The sequence below is a fragment of the Colletes latitarsis genome, chromosome 9 (genome assembly GCF_051014445.1).
Source record: "Colletes latitarsis isolate SP2378_abdomen chromosome 9, iyColLati1, whole genome shotgun sequence".
Lineage (NCBI taxonomy): Eukaryota > Metazoa > Arthropoda > Insecta > Hymenoptera > Colletidae > Colletes > Colletes latitarsis.
In genome coordinates, this window is record NC_135142.1 from 21,614,560 (window position 1) to 21,640,219 (window position 25,660).

The 25,660-nt window shown below is 37.3% G+C and overlaps 1 protein-coding gene and 2 non-coding genes across 7 annotated transcripts in view; 1 reads left to right on the forward strand and 2 right to left on the reverse strand.

The window, feature by feature from the left end:
• The window catches only part of LOC143345237 (uncharacterized), a 102,115-nt gene that overhangs the window by 36,471 nt on the left and 39,984 nt on the right, over positions 1-25,660 (forward strand). For 3 of the 5 annotated variants that reach the window (XM_076772155.1, XM_076772151.1, XM_076772154.1), the window contains exons 2-3: positions 260-533; positions 9,941-10,086. In XM_076772155.1, the coding sequence (XP_076628270.1) occupies positions 9,942-10,086 (145 nt within the window). In that variant the 5' untranslated portion in view covers positions 260-533; position 9,941. Of the gene's footprint in view, positions 1-102; positions 534-9,940; positions 10,087-25,660 lie in introns of those variants that run through there. The other 2 variants (XM_076772153.1, XM_076772152.1) reach the window with 2 other exon arrangements.
• Positions 10,592-10,663, reverse strand: Trnae-uuc (transfer RNA glutamic acid (anticodon UUC)). Its single transcript has one exon. It is a non-coding gene; the product is annotated as a tRNA-Glu (tRNA).
• Positions 12,782-12,853, reverse strand: Trnae-cuc (transfer RNA glutamic acid (anticodon CUC)). The gene has a single exon. It is a non-coding gene; the product is annotated as a tRNA-Glu (tRNA).

Genomic DNA, 25,660 nt, shown 5'->3' on the forward strand with positions numbered 1-25,660 from the left:
GTCTTCTATGAAATCAAAATTACACGATCAGAAATTGATAAATCAGGTGTTCTTAAGTACACAATTATTCACCGTGATTCTTTCCAAATATTAATTCACCGGATTGCTACGTTCAAATTTCCCGTCGAATTAATTATTCTCGGGAAGCGTGAGAGAAAAAAAGAAAATTATTTCCGAAGGTTGTCGCGGTGTATCTCGCGTGCAAAACCAGACCATGAGAGGCAGTGATCTAAGAGTTTAAATATCTTGTTCGATAAAGGTGTGAAATTTTCTACGTGGGTGACGACGCGCTTGCGTACGAGGCTGTGTATATGTGTGTAATGGTGGAGAAAGTTGTACGCGCACGATGCAGCTGATGACCTTGAACTCCCTGCTGATGTTCGACCTCGTGTTCCTGTTTTTCCTGTTCCTCGTCGGGGTCTCCTGCCTCGTGTATTATCTGCCTGGCACTCGGGCACATGATTTCGCATCGCACGAAATCATTACGGCGAGAACGCCACCGCGTTACGGCGCGCCGATCGACAATGTTTAAGGTGAGACAACCCTACCGTTCACGTTTCCCCCAAATTTTATGCCAACAGCCAAAATTTTCGCAAATATCAATCGATAACTTCGCGTATTCGTTGCTCGAAACAAGATACGAATATTCGTAGATATCTTTCGAGTAATAATGTATTAGTAAGGAATAATTACTTTCATGATCCCTGATTAGAAATTTTCTTTAAACAGTTTATGTTCGATTAACAGGATCCTGATTTATCCAGCTTCCTATTTGGATATGGTATAACCTAAATATTTGTATATAAATACATTCCACACAGGATTCAATCACAATAAAGAATGTTCATGTGGGTATACAGGGTGCTCAGCCACCCCTGGGAAAAATTTTAAGGGGAGATTATAGAGGCCAAAATAAAACGAAAAGTAAGAATATCAATTTGTTGATTGAGGCTTCGTTAAAATGTTATTAAGAATTTAAAAAATTTCTAATCGTTCTAAAAAAATTATTTTTAGCTAGGTGGGTCAATTGCAATAATTTTTGGTGAATAGACATACCCCCGAAATCCTACGCATTTTCAAGAAAAAAATTCGAGAAGGTGCCTAAATTTTTCGACGGAAAAAAAAATTTCAAATCGTTTTGGAAAAGTTATTTTCGGTTGCGGGGGTCAATTGCAAGCATTTTTGGTCAATAGACATACCCCCGAAATCCTACTCAGTTTCGAGAAAAAAATTCCTTACCGAAAATGTAATTTCTGGCCAGAAATGTCTGCCCGAATTTTCATGCGAATCTTTAAAACGTCATAACTTCTGAACGGATTGGACGATTTCAATGTTTAAAAACGCAAAATACGCGTATTTTAGTGTGGAATATGTATAAATTCTAAAAATATTCGAAAAGTTGGTCCTTGACCCCGCAAAATGAGAAAAACCCCATAAAAATGGTCCAATTTTCAAACAGCCATAACTCCTACAATTGTGCATATATTTCAATGAAACTTTTTCCTGAAGTAGAGCTCATGGGTACCTACAAAAAAGTATTAGACAACTTTTCTGTAGGGCGTCAAACAAAAATACTAAAAATGAAAAAGGAATTTTTAAGAAAAATCGACAGGGGGTAGGTGCCTACATTTTTCTATGAAAAAAAATTTTGTCAAATCGTTTAAAAAAAATTATTTTCAGTTGCGGGGGTCAATTACAAGCATTTTTGGTCATTACACATACCCCCGAAATCTTGCGCATTTTCGAGAAAAAAATTGAGTACGGTCGGAACTTTAAACGTTAATAACTGTTTAACGAAGCCTTCATCAACAAATTGGTATTCTTGATTTTCGTCTTATTAAAATTTTCCCCAGGGGTGGCCGAACACCCTGTATATGAAATTGCATTGTTTATAGGTTTTTTTTATATTGTAATAATTACACTGGGCAAAACAATTTGCAGAGAATTAAGTATAATGAACTTTACGCAGAAATTAAATTCTGTTTATTTAATAGGATAATATTTTTGTTAAATGCAAAGTTTGTATATCATGTTCGAGCTTTTAGAATATTGGTAATTCTTTGTATAGATCCATCGATCATTTTGAGTAACGTATATCGTAAAAGGCTAATATTCTACTTTTTTATCGATATCGTAAATTAAATTTTTCGAGAGGGCTCTTCTTGGAGAGGAACGTATAATTTTGTCATGTTTACGCGAACTTCCCATCGGATCTCAAAGTAAGGATATTGCAGGTGTTACGAAAGGTACTGTATACTTGGTGTACACAACTGAAGGGTACACAGCGTGCCCTTTAGCCCTCTGCACTCTCTTTTCCTGAAACTATGTACTTTTCACTCTTTGTACACACACTTTGCAACATCCTCGAGCAGTCTTTCCACTTTGACACTCTAAAGAACTTTGACCCTGACGCTTCCTTCGATGCCTCCTAAACTGTTGTACGTTCGCACACGTAGATGCTTCTTCGCCGCGTACAGTTGGTTACAACTTACACCGAGCGCTCCAGAACTGTTCCTTGAATTCTCGTTACCTTTTAAGTTCTAGGACTTCCGTTGAATTCAACTCGTTTCAAACTTACGCGAAGATTTTACCTCGAAAAGTCAAACGATAGTAGATGTGAATACATCTCGAACAAATGTACTTATTATTTATAGTACAGAAACGTACTTTTACCGAATTACTACTTCAGGGAGATCCTTTGTTAGTTCGATATTATCAATTCTTGTCATTCTTTTTATAAATAGCTCAAATTGTAGTCCAACCGTCTGATCGCATCCCCATCTATAGCTCAGTGCTTGAGAGATCTTATTAAACCAGTTGAGTTATAGATAGAATCTAATCAAAGTTTCGAAGTTATCCTAAAGTTAAACACGCGTGCTCAGTTCTACCACACGTGTATTATGTCAAAGCACCAAAAAGAGGACAAGATTCGAATTCTAAAAATCTACAAAAAACGGTAGGTTTAAAAATTCAAATTTTGGATCGTAAATTTTAACTTTGCATCGCATAAGCACGAAAAGCCCTCGGCACGTGAAAAATATTAATTCTTTCGTTCCGATTTTATTTCGTGCAACGACGACGACGCTTTGAGAAAGTTTCCGCGAGCAGCGCAGCTTCGTATAGTTCATATTTGAAAGCTCGAAGGGAAAACGTCGATAACTTCCGCGATGAACGTACAGAATAAATAACTTTTCTCTTCCTATGATCAGCCAATATTATAGCAACTTTCGCGGAGCTTCACTCATTCTTTATATTACCGTTCCCATGCCAGGATATTGTATGCGTGCGTATCGAAATGTACTCGCAGGCAGCCGGATATACGCGGAAAAGGATTTTCCTCGTAGGAAAGATACCCACGGCTCAACGTTCAAGAGATCGAGCCTCCTTTGCCTCAGCCGGTTGACTTCCTCTCGCAGAGCGACCGTAAAAACAATCTACAAAAAATAAACACGCGAACAAGTTGCGGCTTAGTAACAGAAATCCTGATACTTTTCACGGAAACAACTTCTCTGAACCTTTAAACAAGAATCCCTGGAACAAGAATACTTTTATAAAATTTCATTCCACCTGTGAAAATTATTTTACCTGTAATGTAAACAAACGTTGAACATTTCTCGACGATTCCCAAAATAGACACCTCTTTAGAGAAGGATTACCGTATTTCTAAGAATTTCTTTTAAGCGATCGTCATTATTCTGTTCTCCCCATCCAAGAAGTACGTTAGCAAACCTAGTTGCAACCGATTAGCGTTGTTTGAGCCTTCTGTTTTCCATCGGTCTCGTGTCAAACGAAACGTCAAGCAGGTCCGTGACAACTTGGCGCTCGTTTGGATCGCCTGGTAATTTTTCATATCGGATCGAACGGCCGACCGCGCGTCAGTGAACAACCAAGCTGAAATTTAAATTCCTGATGCCTGAGTGACGCACACGTGCCACTGCTGCCGTCCGATTTAATGTGTGACCGAGCTTTTCACCATTTTCCAGAATGCTGAACTTCTGGCGATACTAATATCATTGCCTTGTCCCTCTTTCGCTTTTGGGGGCGAGTTTTTAAACGAATAACGGGGAAACGCGCGATGGTAGCTCGCGCGACGCGCAAACTGGGACCGCGGATATTGCAAATATTTGTACTTTTATTGGTAAATTGGAGCAATTTTTTCTTTTTTGAAACGACACGATTGTTCAAACAGAACGCTGATTGTTCGACGATATTCGGGACTTCGAGAGCAAACAATTTATCGAGCGCGATCAGTGATTCTGCTGAAAAGTCTGTATTCTGGATTAAAATAATGCAATTAATCGCGCTGGGACTTGGAGGGAGAATCAAAGAGAAAATAAAATTAATTGACTGATCTATTTCTTTCATCTTTGTAGGTTCAATTTATGCGTTGTTGTTTTTTATTTTTTTTTTTAAATGGATGGCAACTAGATTTCGTAGAGAATTAAATTGTCGGTCAAAACGAAACTTGTTCGAGCTAGATTTTTATTTTTGATAATTTGTAATTTTTACGAGAAAGCTTACTTTCATGGTAATTGTACAACTACATCGAACCGATAAAACAGAAGCACTTTATGTATAGTTTGTAACGCGCGTAAATTGGTTTCGACGAATTTCGAGTAGACTTTTCATTCGTTGCATTGATTGACGCATTGGCAATAAGATTTCATTTGGCTCAACAGGTTCATCGATTTTCAACAAGTTAACTGGTAATTATACGAATCAGACGTTAATCGAATAAAGGGCGATTGAATTTTAGCGGGAATAATTACCACGTGCTTTATTTCAATCCCGTAATCTACATTTTGCATTACAAATTCCACCGATTTAACTTGACAGCTGTCATCGTGCGCTGGATTCATTCTTCATCCTCTTCTCGATTCTGTTTTCCTTAATACATAGAATTTACTATGTATTTATTTTGGACAAAAGTTAAATTCATGAAACACAATTAACATTTTTCTGAAGGACATTTTTTATGTAATTTAATCATCATCGATGTATTTTTGGATGGATCGAAAATGTTTTCGCGAGAATAATTGATTTCTATCACAAGATCGATAGTTGTACAATACTCTTTGATACAACACTAGTCACGCGAACGAACTTCGCTGTTCGTTAGATCGTCCCTTGTACTTGGTAATTTTTTAATAACCCCCGGTAACTCAATATCGAAGGCGTATTGGAAAAATTATGGCATCCAGCGCGCGGTTATTCGATTACGATCGTCCGTAGGAACTTGCAGTTACTCGTTGGACGTAGTTTGATTTGCTTGTCGACGAAATTTCACAGAATTAGGCTAGGCACTCTCGTGCCGCCATTAACGGATTGTCCTCTAATTAAGTGTTCTTCCTCCTCGATCGTTCGTAACGAGTATGTTGTTGCCTTCACCTCCGATCGTCCATTTGCAAACAGTTGTCGAGGTTTGGTGATATCGTAAGAGTATCCAGACGATTGCTTTCGAATTAAAAGAAAAGAAACTAGTAAATCTGCAAATAATTTAAGTCCCATTAAAAACTACAGAAATAGTTTAGCCCAATTTATAATTACAGAGTGTATCTTAACATATGGGACTTACTTTAGTAATCAGTTTGGGAGTAATGTAGAAAATTCACATACCCATGTGACCTGTTTGTCCATGTTTGAATACAAATTTTAGATTCATTCGTGGATCTATTGGATTTAATGTATAAAAGGACTTTCTCGAGGAATTTTAGGCAATTTTAAATACAAGTATTAATCTGTATATCAATTTTGTTTGTACTTTTCTGTCTAGCCAAGGGTTTTATCGAGGCCGGAGCAAAGAGTGGACTTTTCGTCCTCTTGAATTACATCTTAACATCGAACAAATCCGAGAATCGCATAATTCCAATTGAATAATCTTCCAATCTCCTTTAAGTATCGGATAATCGATGACCCAGTTACGCCACTATTGTGCATTTCCTTGATCACAAAGGAGACTACAATTTGTCAAACGTAATAAAGTGCAGTGCGTTAGCCTAATGGAAGGGTAAAACGTATTAATTGTTGGAATAAATGCAAAATTGATCAACACTATTTTGTTATTAACGGTTGTCAAATTAATTTCGTAATGTTATAGTGTTCACAGATTTCCTGTAAGTTAAAAATACAGAGTGCAAAATTTAATAATAACATTACAATTTAAAGCACAAGTTCAATAAATGTACAGCTTAGTTTTAGAACCTCATAAAATAAAATTTTAAATCATTAAACATATTAAGAAGCTAGAAAAACGAATTCTCCAGATTAGATGTTAAAGAAAATAAATTTAGATAAGACTCTTAAATTTTAACGAGGCTGTAAAAATAAGTTCTATAACAAATTGTGGATATGCTCGTTTTCAATTGTCTAAAAACAAACTTTCGTTTTCGTGGACAATTTGAGGACTTTGGTACGACTAAAATGCCATTTGAATGTTTGGAATTTCATCTCTAATCGGGTTGTTTACCTGCAAGGTATCAAGGGGGACGAAGAATCAGTTTCCTCGCGTCATTTTTGTCGCGATGAAGCTAATACCTCGCGAAAGTTTCGATCCTTCGGGCAGAAGGAATTACCTCTGATGTAAACGTTTTGACGAGCGTTCTGCATATACCGTGGCCCGAAGTTTCCGAGCGAAAGCGACGGATAACTTTCCACCGTTTGCGTTTAAAACATACACAGAAAGAATGATCGGTATCGGTTTGAAAAGTTCGAAATTTAAGTTTACCTTGGAAGCGAAATTTTCGAGCGGACTGCGATTGTCGCGGAAGTTTCGTTCAGTTTGGAACCAATCGTCTCCGTGAGTTGGTAGTTTCCTCCACTTTAGCCTCTCCGATGCTCGTATTTATTATATGTTTCATGACTGGCAGACAGACCGAACTAAATGGACTTTTGTTCCAATCGATGGAGGATCGTTTCTATTTAGCTTATTGAGCTAGTTTCAAAGGTTTACATTTTAATTAACTTCTTTCGGTCTGGTAGTCTTTTTCAGTGTTTTATATCAGAATTTTACATGTGACTGTCTATGTCTGAATCATTCAAGCTCGACAATTTATTTACAGAGCAATATTTCTCTTTTTCAAACTTGTGTCTTTTCTATTAGCTCGAATACGAGAAGCTTGGCTATATTATTTTGGGGCGACGACGATTATTCCTGTGCCAAATTGACATTCAGAATCGATTGACGCCTATTGTCTTAGGGTTTTCGACGTCGAGGTTTGCGAACGTCAAATTTCCACGCGTGAAAACTGCCGTGTACGTGGATGCAAGCTATCCTGCGTTTGATTAAAAATCGATCCAGACTCAGCCACCGAGTTTTCATTTTCAAACAGCAGGGTTACTCCCGGTTTAGTCGTTGCGGCGACTCGACCCGCAAACGGTGGCAAAATGAAATGCATCGGAATTCGATATACATATAGTATGCCGGTAATCACACTTCCTAAAATCCAAAATTAATTTGTGTCACTTCGAAAACGACGAGTTTCGTTCGCTTTCGACGAGAGCGATGCCTCGATTTCCTACCAGGGAAAATTCATTTCATAATAATAAATGTTTTTGGTTCGACGTACTTTCGAACTCGTGAATAATAAATTCACAGCAAACCAGGGAAAATTACTACATTGGTTACAGTATAAATATTGCACGTGTAACAATTGAAAATTACAAATTGATTTTATTTTATTCAGTTATTGAAATCCATTTATTGAAACGGAGTCCATTAGCAGATTCAGAACGAAATGCTGTAATTTTTCTTATACTTCTTTGTACCAAATAATGGACTCGATTACATCGATGCATTTTTGGCAGTAGTTACTTTGTGCTAGAAAATTCTGCGTACCATGTTTCCTATATTCTAACACGAAAATAGAGCATTTTATTCAAATTAAAAAATCAAGTTAAACGAAGTGTATATGTTAAAGGATTATGTCAGTCTGATAGCGTCCATGCATATGTGTGTACACGTGGCAGAATTTCTCGATGTATCATGAATTATAAAAAAAAAAGTTAGAAGAAAATTTCACGCGATATTGAAAATCTGTCTTTTCTCGTAAATCTGGTATGGAATCGAACGATCAATCGCGATCGAAATAATTAAGAAGGCCCGTTTAAGGGCACACGGTTCTCAGGCTGAAATGGAGCGGAAGCGACATGTCGAACAAAAGGGATGGAAATAATCGAAGCTGTGCACCGAACAAGCCCGATACATCCAATATGCACGCCCCGGCCTGTTTACATTTGTTTGTTCTCGGCGGGTTGCGCGACGCGTTGCTTCAATCTTGTTTCATCGAAGCCAGCCACTGTTCGCAACTTGTTTTGTGCCAGCCTCCGAAGTATTGTCTGCTGATGAAAAATCGATAGTGAATTTAAAGGATTAAACAAGATTCATCCGCGAATAAAGGTCTCATTACACGATATATAATCCCAAATTCATGGGGAAAAGTATATAGACTCGCTTGCCTCGTACGAAAACCTGCACCATGTTCACCATTATATTTCAAACAATACGCAATATTCGAAGCAAGTTAAAATCGAGGATTACTAAAGTAATTTACCATGATAAAAATTTATTTATTAAATAAAATAATTTATCAAACTCGATGAAAATAGATTCACAGTACTGACGCTACTTTGACACATCGTACACTGATTTCCAAGCTACATCGAATAAACACGCGAGTCCACATCATTAAAATCGTAAGATACGATCAAATTAAAAGAACCCTCAAATTCTCAATTAAGGACTGCACTTGAACGTCGAGGGAAACGCAAACTGAAGTATCTTAGGAATCAATACTTGGCCCTTGACTATTCGCAATTCACGTCTACGATATACTAAAAAATTCTAATACTCACCTTGTCCTACATGCAGATCTGTTCTACACTTCGTTGAAAATGGAACAAGTGGTTAATCTTTAACTACAGTGGTTAAAGTGTGCGTAAAGGCAGGTGCTTTAATTGACAGAACATTTCGACATTTTTTAGAAACTATTTAATTTTGTATCAGGACATTACGCTCTCATAGTGAAGGGCTGTATAATCACACTAACAAGATAACTGAAATAACGAAATACTTGGCAGACTGATAACAAAAGGGGAGTTTACTTCGCGAGGGAGACAACATCAAACCCTCCAACTTCATAATGAGAATTAACAAGATAGGCTGGAGTTTTGAAGTAAAATCGACGACAAAGACACTTGAAAACAATCGAAGACTTGGTTACATAATTTATTTATTAATATTTTAATTATTGAAACATACGAATTGTTTATTTATTCTAACGTGTAATCAAAAATATTTATTCAAATAAGGATATTAAATAATGGGGTACTTCCCTGCCTTTTGCTGACAATAAATACGCTATTTTAACTTTGCGCTCAACTATTTCCACTAAATTTATAAACGTGACACTTGTCTATTAAATTGTCACAAAGGCACATTTTGTGGGATAGAGAATAGGTCGGGAAGCTCAAGAATGTGAGGTTTAGCTATCCCGACATTGTTGTCCACGTGGTATCAAGTGCTTTGAAACGTGAAACGCCCTGTCACACCTACAAATGGAATTATTAATTATGCAAAGGCCTCCAAATGATAGGAAATTATTACCTTTGCCTGAGACAGTAGTCATGAATTAGGTTGAAGTAGTTGTTAAATCGAATGATCATGAAATATTCTGGTAGATATCCTTGAAGGTTCTTTTGATATTTTCTGAACCTTGGAATATTGATACTTTTAAAATTTATACTTTTGTACGCAAGGTACATACATCGTATTTGTACGTGTAAATAGACTGCGTGAGTCGAAGATTTAGTGTGTAATAAAAGAAATTTAGTATCTATTATTATACAACTGTTTCACAGGTAAATACAGATGTCCTCCGTCACAGTAAACGTGTTAAGAAAATCATATTAACGGATACAAATATGCAATTTATTGATTTTGCAGGATGCAGACCGACCTAAGCGGAGGACCTGGCCTTCCTGTTATGGCAGGAGATGTCCTTTCTCTGCGAGGAACAGGACTTGCCGCTGCCGAAACATGGGCTCTCCTATGCCAGGCTGCCCAGGCCCTCCAAGACCTTTTTCTCTCAAGTGAGTTCTTTCATGTACTTAACAATATTATTTAAACGTAAAATTTTCGTTACAGATATGCTAAGAATATTCATATTATCACCAAAGAAACTTGTCCATTAATTTCGTATCGCTAACTTCGAATCAATTTTCTTGAAGGTCAGAAAATAAATTAGACGATAAGAATTAGAATACGTAAACTCTTATATTCCCCCTTTAATATTGGACCTCGATTTTATAGATTAACGTTTAAAGTGTGGAATTATAGTATGTATCTATACATTTTTAAATTAAAACATAACGTGTACTATTTAATTTTAAATGAGCATTTTATTTTTCATGTATAACTAAAATTTACAGATACAATTTAAGTATTTGAAAATTTCAGCATATACATTGGTTATGTATATTAATATGTATTTTTTGTTTGTTAAATAATTCATAGTTAAATTGTATATCGATCAGGGAAGGATATGGACGATATAAATGTATTTGAGTGGGGAAAAAAATGAAAAAAAAGATAATTTTCCGGTACCGGGAATCGAACCCGAGCCTCCTGGGTGAAAGCCAGGTATCCTAGCCACTAGACCATACCGGATTGACATGGAAGCATTTGTAGGTACTGAAGGGCATAGTACTGTGCTACGTCCGCATTGTTATTTTATAATATATAACAATGATAATGAACTTAGTAAATCAATTAGTTATTATTTCTTGAACACAGTTTCACAAATATTTAAAAATACTCAATATTAATCACTAAGAATTACTCATTCATTTATAACAAATCCACTACATGTTTATTTATTTATTTCAACAGACACTAGTCCATTTATACAATGTTCAATTACAATTAACATTAAATACATAAAATACATACATTAGATACATATGTTATCATAATATCTTCGGAAAAAACAGCGATAAGTGGGATACCTTGAAACATAATTGTTAAAGAATAAATTAAATTTTTACAATCATGAGACATTTTTATACCGGGTAAAAATTTTCGAAAAATATTTCTACAGATTGTAAGCTGTGGTATAAAAGTATAGGTATAATATTTCAAACGATAATATCTAACTTTTGTTACTAGTTCTATACAATAAATCATTTCTTGATAAATCTTCGTAAATCGACTGTAAGATATCTTGCATAACTTTGGTATCGTCAGCTTTACACTTCAATCGCCACGAGTATCGTATATACCAAACAATAGCATTAAAGTTTTCGATATTATTCTGTATATGTGTTCTTCCAACACCTTTCCAATAAATCATTTTTCGATAAATCATCGTAAATCGGCCGTAAGATATCTTGCAGGGTTTCGGTATCGTCAGTTTCAGGCTCTAATCGCTCTATAGGTGCATCGATACGTTTCTGATTTCATAAAATCCTCAATTTCCGAGATTTCGACGTAACCTTTCAAACTATTCGCTAAACTTTAAACTAGTCGATTCAATCAAAATACGTTTGTAAAATAACAGATAATATATATTGCATCTAAAAACACGCCGTACCTTTAAAAAAATGTGATCGGAGCTAGGTAAAATTTATTACAAATATTAAATAGCAAATAGTCTTCTCGTTCGAATTGTAAAGGGTCTGTTATTTAAAATAACGTTTATTATATTTTTCCTATAAATTTTATTCAACTCTGAACAATAACAAGACAGACAAAGCGATGGGGTTAAATACGCGTGACTCCCAAACGATGATCATAGGCAGCTAGTCGGTTCAGAAGATTACGAATCAGCGGAGCAGATAAATGTCTATGAGACGTGCGACGATTTGACAAACGTGACCAGAAATCGGGGAAAGTGTACAATGACGCGTGATAAGTTCGAAATGGAAACCGGAACGGCATATTACATACGCTGCAACCCTGGCTGGATCGATAACACTAAATCTCGGGACAAAGGGTATTCAGAGCAAAGTTAAATCGCACGATCGCGCCGATTACGGTTCGCACCGTTGGATGAGGAAGTTAAACGCCGGCCGACCGACGTTAAATATTCAATAATCACAGGGCGTGGAGATACGTGACCGTCAAGGTACCGTTGAATTTGCACCCGTTACCCGTTCGATGCATTCTGCGTGGAGAGCTGTATTTTTGAATTCTGCTTTCTTAACGCGAGGTTAAAGAATTTCGTTCAAAATTCCACGAAATCCTTATATACATTTGCATATACCAGCAAATCATCAAACAACCCATCAGGATCCTCGTTGGTTAGATACTCAACTCTGGATAGTAGTTCTTTTACACTCGAGTAGCACAGAAAGTGGGGGAAGGAGTCACAATTGGTTCACGAGTCATCGGTTCACCCTCGATTCAAGCAAATCGCTTGAAAAGGCTTGCCCGTAACAAGTTCCTTAAAACAGGAAGTGGCTGGAGATTAGACAGTCTTGCATTAACACTTTCACTGCTAGGTCGAACCTTTCAAATTGTCCATCGAAACTCTATTTTTATGGCATTGGAAACTAGCATACCTTTAATTTATGTTCAAGAGCTCTATCTAGATTTATTTTCTTTGACATCCAATCTTGAAGAATTAATTTTTTACACGCTACAATCTGACAGTCAATCCAATAGTTTATTACTGATTATCTGTACGCTATCATCGATTGGTATACCAGTAAAGAAAGGACATCGAAGCTTACTAGGATGTCACTTGATTGGATGCATAAATAGGTTTGATTTAACAAAAAAGGGATATTCCGGTACCGGGAATCGAACCCGAGCCTCCTGATTGAGAGCCAGGTATCCTAGCCACTAGACCATACCGGATATGACGGAGCTTTTCAAGGATCCACGAGAACGATGCACCTTAATTTATTATAAAAAATATTTTATAAGTACAAACTTTAAAGGAATCAAAAATGTCTCGACGATAACTTAAGAGATAATTTCAGTCGCGAAGTGTGCTTGGACAAAATAACGATTCGTTAGAAGTCATGATTTTGAAATGCTTGTGTTTTGTGGTCGCTGGGGAGTGTTTACGCCTCGATCGTGCGAGATTACGCGCGTTAGTTGCATAGGTTTCGCCCGCGCGGTTCTTGACTCGCGTGTACGGGTTAATAGGCGTGTTTACAATGTCGGCAATCCGACCTCCCACTCTGAGTTCCCTTGAAATTGCCAGGAGGTATCCTGCATGCGAATGCGATGCCACAGTTCGCATAGCATGACTCACGAACGTCGTATAACGAGAACTACCTGCTGAATACAGAGTCCTCGAGCCTCGAATGCCACGGATTCGTCCTTGCATTCGGTCCTGGAGCTCGCGAAGACGATGATCGTGGAATCGTAGCGGTTTCGAGGCGTCCTGATGTTTACTCCAGATTCCAGGCCGCGTCTACGCTAGTATTCGCGCTAAAATTTCGATTGCAATTCTTGCATCTAACGTTTCATAACGTTTCATAACGTTACAGGATGTTTCAGAGAAATATGTAAATACTTAGGGAGCCGAATCTGCCACGATGGAATAAGTAAGAAACGTCGTACGGACGAATGTCCTACATACCTTGCTTTTCGAGTTATGGATGACTGGAGAAAACGTCAAAAATGTCCCCCACGTGCCTCGATAGATGTTCACGCATGTCTCGACATCGAATTTCGCGTTCGGTGGAGAATATCAGGTGTTTCCTAATTTACTTGAATGCACAATAATCGTTGTAGCTTGTTCTGTAAAAAGTCGAGATAAACAGACCTAACCCAGACCTAAACATTTTCTTATTTCATCTATAACTCGAAAAGGAAGATAGAACGTTTCTTAATTATTTTAATATGGAGTCTCAAGTATTTACATATGTTTCTGAAACACCTTATATAACGTACAAGTATTCCCCGTATAATACAGCATTCCTGTAACACGAGAATCGGAGGAATCCAGCACAACTCGACACACGATGGGAATTTCGGGAGCCAGAGTTTCGTTTTTATAAGTCAATATTTTGTATAAATATTACAACAATTTCTGTTTTTTTTATTATTACCAATTTCTATTTAACGTATTGTATTATTATATGTCAGGACAAAATGTATCGCAATATTACGTTCTCTTCGGTGCTGCTGTTTACAGTCGATGTTTATTCAGTCGCGCACTCCAATAAGCGTATGTTTCATTTGTCAGTGTCAAACGTTCGTCATCAATCAATCTTTCCATTCGCTTTTTCTCCTTTTCTTGCGATTACGTTTTCCACTATATTAAAGCAGAAGAACAGAGCGGCAAACCAGAACTTTCCAGACAATCCAATCGAGAACTTAGAATTCCGTAGACGAGTCCTCGTAGAATATGAATCCAATTTAAATCCAAAACATAGTTTAATGCTAACATTTGTTTAATTCTATTCGTTTGATATATCACGTTCTCTTTCAGAGTTTATATTTCTCGTAGAACTTTTTAGAAATTTTGTTTAGTTTACTGATTTATTTAAGATATTTTCCTAGGTATCGTAGACTTTTTTCTGTTGAAATTCAATGCTTGTGTTCACAACTTCACTAAAACTCTGACGTTCTCGGTTTAATAAATTATTTTCCGAATACATTCTAAGGCCCGAACAAGTTGCAAGCAACTTGGGCAGAAGCTTCTGACGAGTGCATTAGATATACTTTTATTCAAAGGCATATAACGCGAGTAGTCGTTCCTTGCAGACGCGATGCTCCGTCAAATAAAAGTCTCTTTTACGTCCTACGCGGAATTCTTCGAATTAGATGCATTCAGAAATTCCACGCGAGGTTCCTTTGGGATATGAGTGCAACAGAAAGCGATATGCAAGTACGACTTTAATAAAGTCCCCCGCACAATATGGTCGGCGAGGCGTTACCATTCGGCGTCCCGTAAACATGGTCTCTTATGAAAACCACGCACGGACACGTTTCTTAAAAATGTCTCGCTTCGCTCAGCCATTCTTTGAGACGAGAATGTGCGACGAGTCGACCCGTTGTTAAACAATGAACAGTCTACGTGGTTATTTTTAACGACGTTGCTTTCCAGCGCGTTTAACCAGTTACTATTACGAATATTTTCAAATTAAAGAGAAAGTTAATTAACGGAGTCGACCATAACGTTTCCTGATAAATGGCACAGTAATTACGCAAACATCCTGTATAGAAATTTAAATTCATTTTCAATTAGTTTTATCGCACATCAATCGTATAATCAACAGGAATTGCTGAAACTTTTTTGGGTATGTAGTATCGAAGTAAACTTCAAAATAAACATAGAAGACAACATAAAATATAGTAGTTGGTATAGTCATTGGATAGAGGATGAAATGCCCTTTAAAATGAGCGTTTGTACGAGTCGATAGCGTAATTAGTTCCGGAGATATGACGATTTTAGTTTCAAGTCGATGCAGTGGCTAGTTCCGGAAATAAAAGGGTCCGAAGTTGTTTACGTCTCATTGTTTACGTCCCGAAGTCAATGAACGTCCACTACGGCCTTGTCAATGTCGTTGACCGCACGCGCTCGTAGTAAGTAGTAAATACTACGTCACGCGTGCGAGAGAAAGAGGCCCGACGCGTTAGTCGGAGACAGAGATAGTCGGATTACAAAAATTACCATTTACATAAATTGCGATATCTCGGAAACGGAAAGTCGGATCGACAAAAACCAAAAGCCACTTTAAAGAGGAAGCTTTACCGCTTCTAACAATAGCTCAAATATTGATAAAGCACCAGTAGTTTCAGAACTGCACGCGTTTAAAGTTTTAGTATTTTTAACACGCATTAATAGCGTTTTGTAAGACGAATAGAGAGATAGCGTTAGAAATAGAAAAATTACCCTTTCACATAAATTACGATATTTTGAGAACGGAAAGTTGGATCGACAAAAACCAAAAGCCATTTTAAAGGGGAGGCTTTGTCATTTCTCACAGTGGCTCAATTTTGGAGAAAACGCTAATAACTTTTGAACTGCACGTGTGCAAAGTTTTATAATTTTTAATACGCTTTGTTAGACTGTCTAAGACAGTGGAAATTGAAGATTCTTTCCTTTCATCTTTGTTATATGTTTCCTATTTACTTCGGAAGCTAACCAGTATTTGATAGCAAATTTTGATAGTAAAAAAATATAAATCATTCCACCAGTCGTGGTAGGTTTAGTGTTAATTACAAGTTTATAGAATAAATTTGTATTCCAATATTTTGAAACTATTCATATTCCAATTTAAAATATTGTATAAGTCAATTATATCCCTATTTATAATGACTTATATCATTACCGATAGATCGAGTTTGTTCAAAATTTAAACAGATCTTAAGTTAGGAGTAGACCTTGATAATAAGGTTAATTGCCTTAACGATAGAATTTTTTATTAAAATTCTAGATAGTTGTCTGTTTACATTTTAGTCTGGACTTATAAAATAACACGTTTCACATCCCCTTTTCTACACGTATATTACAAATCGCCTAGCACGAACTTTCACGATAGCAGCAAATATTTGTTAGATAAAAGGAATCAGTTGAAGTGCAGTACGGATTCTGCAGGACTCTGGTAAATATCTTCCAAAACATTTGATGGCCAGACGCCTGGTACTCCAAAACAACATCCGGTCGTCGTCGACGAAAACCTAAAACAATGGTTCTAGTCCACATTCGCGACACTTTGCAGGACTGGAAGTCATAAATACTCTACTAGTTTTATTATTTACATCGTTATACTGCCTGCAAAAAGTCGATCATATTTTATATTATTGACGTTAAAACCTCCACGAAAAAAAGTTGATACAAATAGCGCTCGATACTTTTCTTTCTACTTTCCACGCTTCAAGTAATTTACTCGAAAACTTGCATCTCGTCTGCGTTATAAACTGCGCTCCGCGCGTTTATGCTAAAGTTCGTTCGAGCATAGTTTTCTAGTTAGAACGCCGCTTTCATAATTTCTCGGAACATCGGTTAAGAGACAGCGAATGAGGTTTCGGAGAATGTACGCAAAGATTTGGCATATATCTTTGAGGTATTAGACTAAATTGACGCGAACAAAAAATTCTCCATCTTAGGTAATACATTTTTAAACGACACAAACACTATTTTTAAACATCGAAAGTTTAAAAAGAATCGATTTCAAGCTTTTGGCCGAGGCGTGGACCGCGGCGTTTGATACCTCTTCGATAAAGAATCGAATATTTTCGCCCGCGGGGAAAATATTTCACCGAAATGCAATCCGTAAGGATTGAATCGCGGAATTGAAGGTAATCTCTCAGCGTTGCAAATACAACGAGGCTATACCAACATTAATTCGGATCCCTGTAGAATGTGTATTGCTGTAGCAGCCCTCATGAAACTCGAGTTTCGCGTGTTCGTACACGCAAAGAGACACTGTTCCAACCCTCTTTCGGTTCTCGCCCCTGCCCTCTACTCCTCTCGTACGTTAGTCGTTCGAGGGGCGCGGATACGCGGCTGCAGAAACGTCGAAAACGCGGCAATAACCCAGGCCTATGCACACACGCGCGAACGGATACGCAAAGTTTGTGCTTGCCGCGTGCAAAGTACGTGTCTCCGTGTCTGATGCCCATTACACGGCTCTCTGTAAACAGCCACGAGGATGGCGGCGGTATGTGAGCGAGGTCAAGCTGCACGATAGGGATGAAAAGGGAGAAACCTCGTAATCCGAACATATGAGGCTACATCGTAGTTATCCGCGCCTTCCCCTTTACAGCTTTTCAAAACGCTCGCGTTTGTCGGATTTATTATGCTCTTTCTGTCTCGATTTGGCAAATAATGTACTGTGCGTCTGCGAGAAGTTGGCTAGTGAGACCTTGCTTGCTCTGCCCATCCCCACTTTCGTCATTTCAGCCAATAGCGACGCGCGAAGGGACCGTGGGCTGGCCAAACTCTAAACTAGAGTGGGGACCCAATCAGACCCGCATTCCTTTCGCTTACCAACTTCTCGCGAACGCACAGTAGTTCCCGTATTTTTAATATGAGATGAAATGGGTACAAATCGAAAGAATTGAAAACTCGAATTGTAGTCTGGGAAAGCGATTTAGCGAACTCGAGATTTGTTTGAGTAGCGTGAAATTTGAATCTCTGTGAAGTTATTGTGTTTTAGCATCGTTGAGAATATTTTAACCCTCCGTCGCACGAATTTTTTTATAGAATATATTATTACTTTTAAATGTTTGAGTGTAACGCGCCGGTAAATAATCCGTGTCCGCGTTTAAATAAATATTTAAATATCCGATGAATGTTTGTTGTTGATCGCGCGAATGGAAATCGTAACGTCTGCATATTTCGATTAACTTCGTAATCATTGTTATAGTCATGGGAATTAAACGTGTACGCCAAGTGCATCGATGGATTATATACTGCGGATCTGGATGAAAAGCAATTTCAATGTGGTTATCCCGATAAATGAAGTTTACTCGGATCTTACCATATTTGTATTTGCTTTTCTCTATATCTACTTTTCAAAGTACATTCACATTCTGTTTCCCAATATCTTTTCCTGCCCGTTATTAACAGAATTACAATCATAGACGCTTCGAACAAACGTATCGATGTAATTAAAGATTCTTTTTAAATTATTTTTAGCGGTTCGATGATAGAATTTAATCGTCGCAATCGGACGACAAAGATCACGTTTGAAATTTAAAATATTTCTATAAATCTTCGTCGCCATCCGTTTATCTTTGTTCATTTTTAGTCTTTCGAATAGAGCTCGCCGTGCTACAAATTCCCATTTTGACGTCGAACACGGTGATGTATTTCAAAACCTGTCCAGAGTTTGCCGTGCGAGATATCAATTTTTCAGGTTTTCCAATAAACATTTTTCTTGCGCGCCGTAGTCGCGTGAAATATCGAACGCGGTAAGTGAATAAAGAACTTCGCGTGCAGCTTCGCGTTATCTTGATATATTTTATAACGGCGGGACATTCTGACTGACAGGAATAAAAATGTGTCAAACGGGAAGAAATAGTGGACATATTAACGCGTTGAAATCTCGGAAACCGAATAAACGTCCGTGATTCGATATATTATTTAATCAACGCGTTCGAAATTATCAAATAATATTGCGAATGAAAATATAATTCTCGGTGAAAATAATTCGTTGGTGATATGCTTAATCCCAGGCTTACTACAAATACTAATATGAACGGTGGATTTTAAATATTTGATATCTCCGTGGCTCTCTTTCACAATAGAGAAAGTGTATTAGAATTATTAATCGTGCAATCTTTGGTTATTCTCTGAACAGAAATGAATCGAAAACTTTGAATAAAATATTTTGCTACGAGGTTTCGTTTTCTAAAGGAACATATTCTTTTTTATTTAAGTGGCAACATACATAATACGTTAACAAGAATTCTTGGAAAAGTTTAAATATTGATCTTTCAATATCGAAGAGGAGGTTTGAGTCAAAGATCACGTAGAATTGTACAATACTTCTGCGAAGAGATTCATTTTCAAGCTTGTTATGATCCTCGCCTTGTGCTCAATATCAATGTCGCTTTATAATATGCTGATGAGCGTCGAAATACGTGATCAGAAATTCGGATGAAGGTGAAATCAGTTTTGAAAAGTGGCACGTTCCAGGGATGAATCAACGCCCCCTCTATGCTTTCTGACTTTTATTACCGTTTTATTAATTCCACGTAGTTTAAAATTGTTGAGAAAATTGTAGAAAATTCTTGAGACGATAATAAATTAGTCTCTATTGTGATGGGCAACCAGTATTTAAAATTTTTCTATTTTAATTGTTATCTGCTGAGTAAAATTATTATTTAGTCGTGTTTGTAGAGTTTCGGAACGCTTTTGTAATGAACGACTCACGCAAATGTACAAATGTCAATGGAGATGTTCCTATTCAATTATTCGTTATTATGCGGTGCAGTAAATTTCGTTAAACTGGAAGGTAGTCAAAGCCAGGAAATTAAATACCCACATTTTGATCGAATTTGCAAGCATTTGATATTTAATGTAGCGTTTAATATCCGCAGCTTTCTTCGTTGGTTTGAAAAACGTAATTAATTCTGCAAACAACCGATTGAATTATTCTCTGAACAATATTAATACGTATTTTACTCTTTATGTTTCGGAAACAGAGCTTTCACCGTCCATCGACGTCGACATTTATAACAGAGATCGGTTTCCTTTCTTTTTCCAAATTTCATATATTGCCTCGACGTAGGTTTTTTCTCGTTCGATTGAAAAACAACAATATGCCGACACTTTCAAACGAAACGTTCTTCGTTTCTACGCGAACGGAATAAAAATTAAACTATTGTAAAAATCCCACGCCAGCCTTCGAGCAATTTAAAATATAATATTTGAATATCATTTCACCACGGGGAAGAAAAATTTCTACGTTCTGTACATACGTGTCTCTATTTTTATTTAGATATTCGAATGGAAAAATGCGTCTTCGTCAGTTGGAAATAAATTCTTTAAGGGTTGAAATATCCAGTGCGTCCACGAAGCGTGGAAATCCGCGTGCGTTCGAACGACACGCTTTCTTTAACTAATGAGTTTCGCGTGTCTCTGGCTCGTTGGAAAATCAAGTGCCTTCCGAAATACAATTAAGAATAACCGTATTGCGACTCAGTGACCGATCTCTCGATAATGGCGACTCGAATTCGCAACGGTGCTGTTTGCCCATGCGAGGAGACTTTGCGTTCACCCTTCAAGCGTCGCTCTTGATCTCTCTTCATCTATCGGACTGTATATACGAACCACCACGGATCCCTGTGCCCCCGATTGTTCTATCTCGACCATTAATTACCTCGAGATGCGCTCGTCTCTAACACTAGACTGAAGTAGCCTACTCGAAATCGTCTTTCGCATTATCGATGCTGTCAACATCCTACAGGCTCTTTAACGTCCGCCATGAAAGCTGTAACGTGCCATTCCAAGAATCTCACAAAAATTATTCTTCCAATATTTCTGTTCCGAGTATCCCCCCGAAACGTTGCACATTTGGAAATTTTATCGAGAGAAGATATCGTTCGTTTGGTTCTAAAATTAATCCGTTTAACGCGAAGCTAAACACGAGCGTTTGTAAATAAAAATTCCCCCCTGGCAATCGAGAGACCTTTCGAAATATTTCGAGCGTAACTTTTCAGACGAGTATCCCGTGTATCGTGCTCGATTTTAATCGTGGTTTTTGGTCAAAGCTTGTCCCGATGTCGAAAGAGAATGCAACCCCTTGGACGGTCGTAGACGAAAGAGGAAGAGGGTAGACGAGATGTGTGCAAAACGGGGCATATTTTACAGCGGTATGCCGCCAGCCAGGTGGCCTCATCTCGTTCACCTCTTTGGATTCGAAGCTGAGCTCTAGGGGGGGTCGAGAGGCTAGGGGTGAGCGACCCGTTCGCTCTTAAAGCAAGATAGTAGCCTAATGGCTTCTCGTCCTTATTTCGTCATTTACGGTCCGCTTGGCCAGTCCGTGGCTAAATATTTGCTCGCAAAGTAAAGCAGCAGTCAATGCCAGGCGTCACTCGCCGAGGGGATTTCTAATTTTCGCGTATTCTCTTTCGTTAGACGGACGTCTGGCTTTTAGAAGTCCATCCCGTACACGCCGACCAGACGGCGTCGATAAAGGGCTGCCGTTAAATCAACGTTGACGTTCATTGCGGCTTTTAATACGTTCATTTATCACGGAAATTGATACTAATTTTACATCATAAATTCGGTCACTCCACCGAGCTGCTTTTTTAACGGAATCGCGCGCAGATTTTCTTGTATCCTCGTTCATACTTCCTGAAAAAACTGTGATGAAAATTCTTTTTTTGGGAATTAAAAAAGTATCAATTTTTTTTATAATACAAGAAACATAATTATATAATCCAGGATTTACGAGGACTACAAATACAATGGTAAACATGAGGATGAATGTTTGCTGCATTCAGAATTATATTTATCGAATTAAAAGAAATTTTACTTAATTTCCCAGTCAATTAAAATTTAACAGTAGTCATTTTTTAGTAGGAAAGTTCAATATTGAATTGGGATTCTGATAAAAGAAAATGTCAAAAGCTTTCAATATAAAAATCTGCTTGTTAGCATCTGATGCATTAAAGTTCGTTGCAAAATTTGTCAGAATGCTCGATTTCGGTAGAAATTAGCAAGAGAATCGAAACTTTTGGCTGGAAGTATCTTGTTCGTGTTCTAGTTCTACGATTTCAGTTGCAACATGAGAGTTCCATTACAAGAAGGTTGTACTGTTTATTAAGAAATATTCCGTGCCAAAATATCACAAATTGTAACTAGTAAATATTACGAAAACATGCAGTTATCAATCGTATTAAATAATTATGTAGAATTACAAAAATGAAAAAAGTATTAGTCGCTTTTGAATGAAAATAAAATGATATATTCCCACATTTGTTCTGTTATGAATTGATCGAAATTAGGGCGGTTATTCAGAGAAAGGGTCGCTTAAAACAGTCGAGAAATTCTTGAAAATTGAAGAAATGTTTTAATTACCTGCGATGTGCGTTTTTACCTGGTAATGAGACTCGGTTCAGTTTTTCAGGAATGTTGAAATGTCGACAAAATTAGACACTCGACGAGTTTAAGGGTGAATAAAGTACTCACGCGTATTCTAGCCCCGAAAAAAACGAGATTCAAAAATGCGAGAAATCCTTGAAGTGGACATTTTCAATAATTTATTTACAGCTCGAGAGAATTATATTTAGAATTAGTATTTTCATTTGTTCTAAGCAGTTAATTAGCGTTACTATTTTGTACCGTTGGTAAGAACATTTTACATATGTTTAATTAGTTTCTATGCGATTGCGTTTATCCTTGACATTGTTCCATAATGAATATACATTATCTGTAGTTGTTAACCTCTGCGAGAAGTGCAGCCAAAAGTTATGCTAGTCAAAGCTAGTCGCGGAATTCCAGTTATTTTCACATCCACCCTTATAAAATGAAATTCCAGCCGTCTGGTAGACGAAATCTCCACTCTTACTTATTGAAATTCATTCGCGGTGCGACTCCTTCGTTTATGGTTTCTCGATGAGTTTTAAACTCCGACTTTGCCCTCTGGAATATCATATTTTTCACGAATAATTATTATATTCAACGTTATCGGTGCGCATTTCCACGAGGAATAAATACTTTATCGGTCGATAATTGTTTTTTTTTTTCAAGAATATTTCTAATACTACACGGTGATAAAAAATCAAATATCTTCATTTTTATACTCCGCGTTTCATTAACAAGGAATTCGTAGAATGATTACTGACAAGCAAAGATTATTTTTCCTTCGAATAACGTGTATTTGAATAGAATTTTGAACTATTAAATTTTATAATTATGCTCTAAGCTTGAATTGTAGAATTTTAGATTTATCGAATGCCTTGTAAGCCGATGGGGACTTTCAATAAATAAATAAAAAAAGCTCTTTGATCGTCAGTTTTAAAGTCAAAATCAATTACTCTTCGCTTATTTATTTTTATTCTTATTTAGATTATTTGAAATAAATAACGGAAATGGCAGTCGTCGAAAAGTTTAGACGCGCGTCGACCTTTTTCCCCGTGTTATCAAGTAAACTGTTGAAAGAGAGATTACAAAGTTTTGGTCGATTATGCTAATGACATCCTGGTTGGCTCGGTGCCCGAGCAGCCCGAGAATAAGCACCGGCCCTGGCAAATTTTTCTTCCGCTTTATCGAGAATGGAAAGGGACGTGTCAGTATCAGGAATGCCTTAATACCATTTATGCGGCCGATGGCGTTATATATTTATCGGGAAATCGTCTGGCAACGCGCAACAATTTTTCCGACGTTTAGTCGCTCTCCTTTTCTTTCTCGAACTTTCGAACACTTGGAATTCTCCACTTTCGCGGCGTGATTAATTTCGAAGCTTTCAGCGTACGTCGAATCATATAAATACGATGTACAGAGTGTATCTAGAGTAACTGGGACGAACTATAAATCAGACGACTGCATCTGTGAAAGAAACTAGAATAATATGATGGAAATTTGTTCAAATCATGAGGCGAAAGATACAAATATTTAATATTGCAATTAGCTGCTTGTTTGGCCAATTTTTAAAATATATCAACATTATATTTTCTTAATTTTAGTGTACAATTTTATACTGCATCGAATGCCATGTTTTGCATTTTTTCCCGATTTTAGTAACGTTTCCATCCTCGGTAGAAAACTCATTACTATTAAACGTGGAATAGGATTTTACGCACTTATCGTTTAAAATGCAAACAACGTGCAGGCACGTTAGCGTTATCGTGTAAATGGTAAAAAGTATTCCGTAATTCAAATGGCGAAATGAGATTTGCTATGTGCCTGAGCGCGTCTGCTTTTTAGCTGCACACAGGAATTTAAATTAAACAATTAAATTATTTTTAGGCAAAAATTGAAATTTCCCACATTCTCTAGCATTTATTTCTGCCTACAATCTCTCTCGATGGTATCGCTAGAAATTTTATGCACCATGATACGGGGAAATTTTTTACCTAAAAACATAACAGATTCGTAGAATCGTCTCTAAAACAAGAACTCGAATAAATCATAGTTTTGTATTTTTTAAATTCTGTTCAACACATGATGTCCATCCTTTTAAAATTTCAACTTGAAATCATTTTCTAAGTTTTTCATCGATTGACTTTATAAAAACATTTTCTCCAATTCTTTCATTTGGATTCAAATGCAAGTAACTTTTAGGTACGCATAAAATCATTTTTTGAACAACTGGACTCAAAAATTAAATTCTCCAGCATCTGTAGGAATATTAACGCTACCTTAAAATAGAATCAGATCGTGTTAGATTTTCAGCGGTATTTATAAAATCGTTTTGCATCGAGTTTATTTTCCAATTAAACGCAGCTTTCCAACAATAGCAATTCCGTCGACTGTACTCGTCGCGAAAATTCGTTTCTTCGAGAAATCCTTTCCCCTATAAACATGTCTTTATTACTCAACCTTCGTCGGACTGTAAGTGCGCGTCGGCCAACTAGAACGCCAAATTAGCCCCGAGGAACAATGGGGGCTACAGTGGGCACTAAATATGCTAAGTCTTTGAGGCAGGGGGTGGCTCGAAATGTGGGGGGAAACGATAAAGGGGTGGAGTCGAATGGTCAGTGAAGTAGGTAGCATTTAATAGGACGAACAGGAACGGAGAGCTCTAGGAAACTATCCGTCACTGTCGTAGCCTGTATATACAACACAGAGACGTATCTGTCTTTCTCTGATCCACCCACGCACAGGCGCGAGGCCACAGAAGCCGGTGTGCTGATAAAATAGACGGAACTCGATGCTGGTATTCGGATGAATCTCGAAAACAATCTTGACGATGTCGTCTTTCGATCGAGGGTTTGTTGGTTCTGTAATCGGGGGATGGATAGAATGCTTATAGACTGTTTACCCCAATGGTTAGGGGAAAAATTTGATGGACGACAAGAAATATTAATTTATAGTTTTTTCGTCAAGAATAAAGGAAAAAGTGCACGAACGATATCGGATGCTTTTCACAAAGAATTCGTGGTTTCAAAGCAGAACTGTGAGTTTTTATTTTTGTTACAGTAAACCGCGTTTTACGTTAATTTCTTTCGCGTATGTGTATCCCACTGTCGCAAGCGCCTCGAAATTTTAATCTCGCCGGTAAAGAGCAACAGAATGTATCTCGCGAA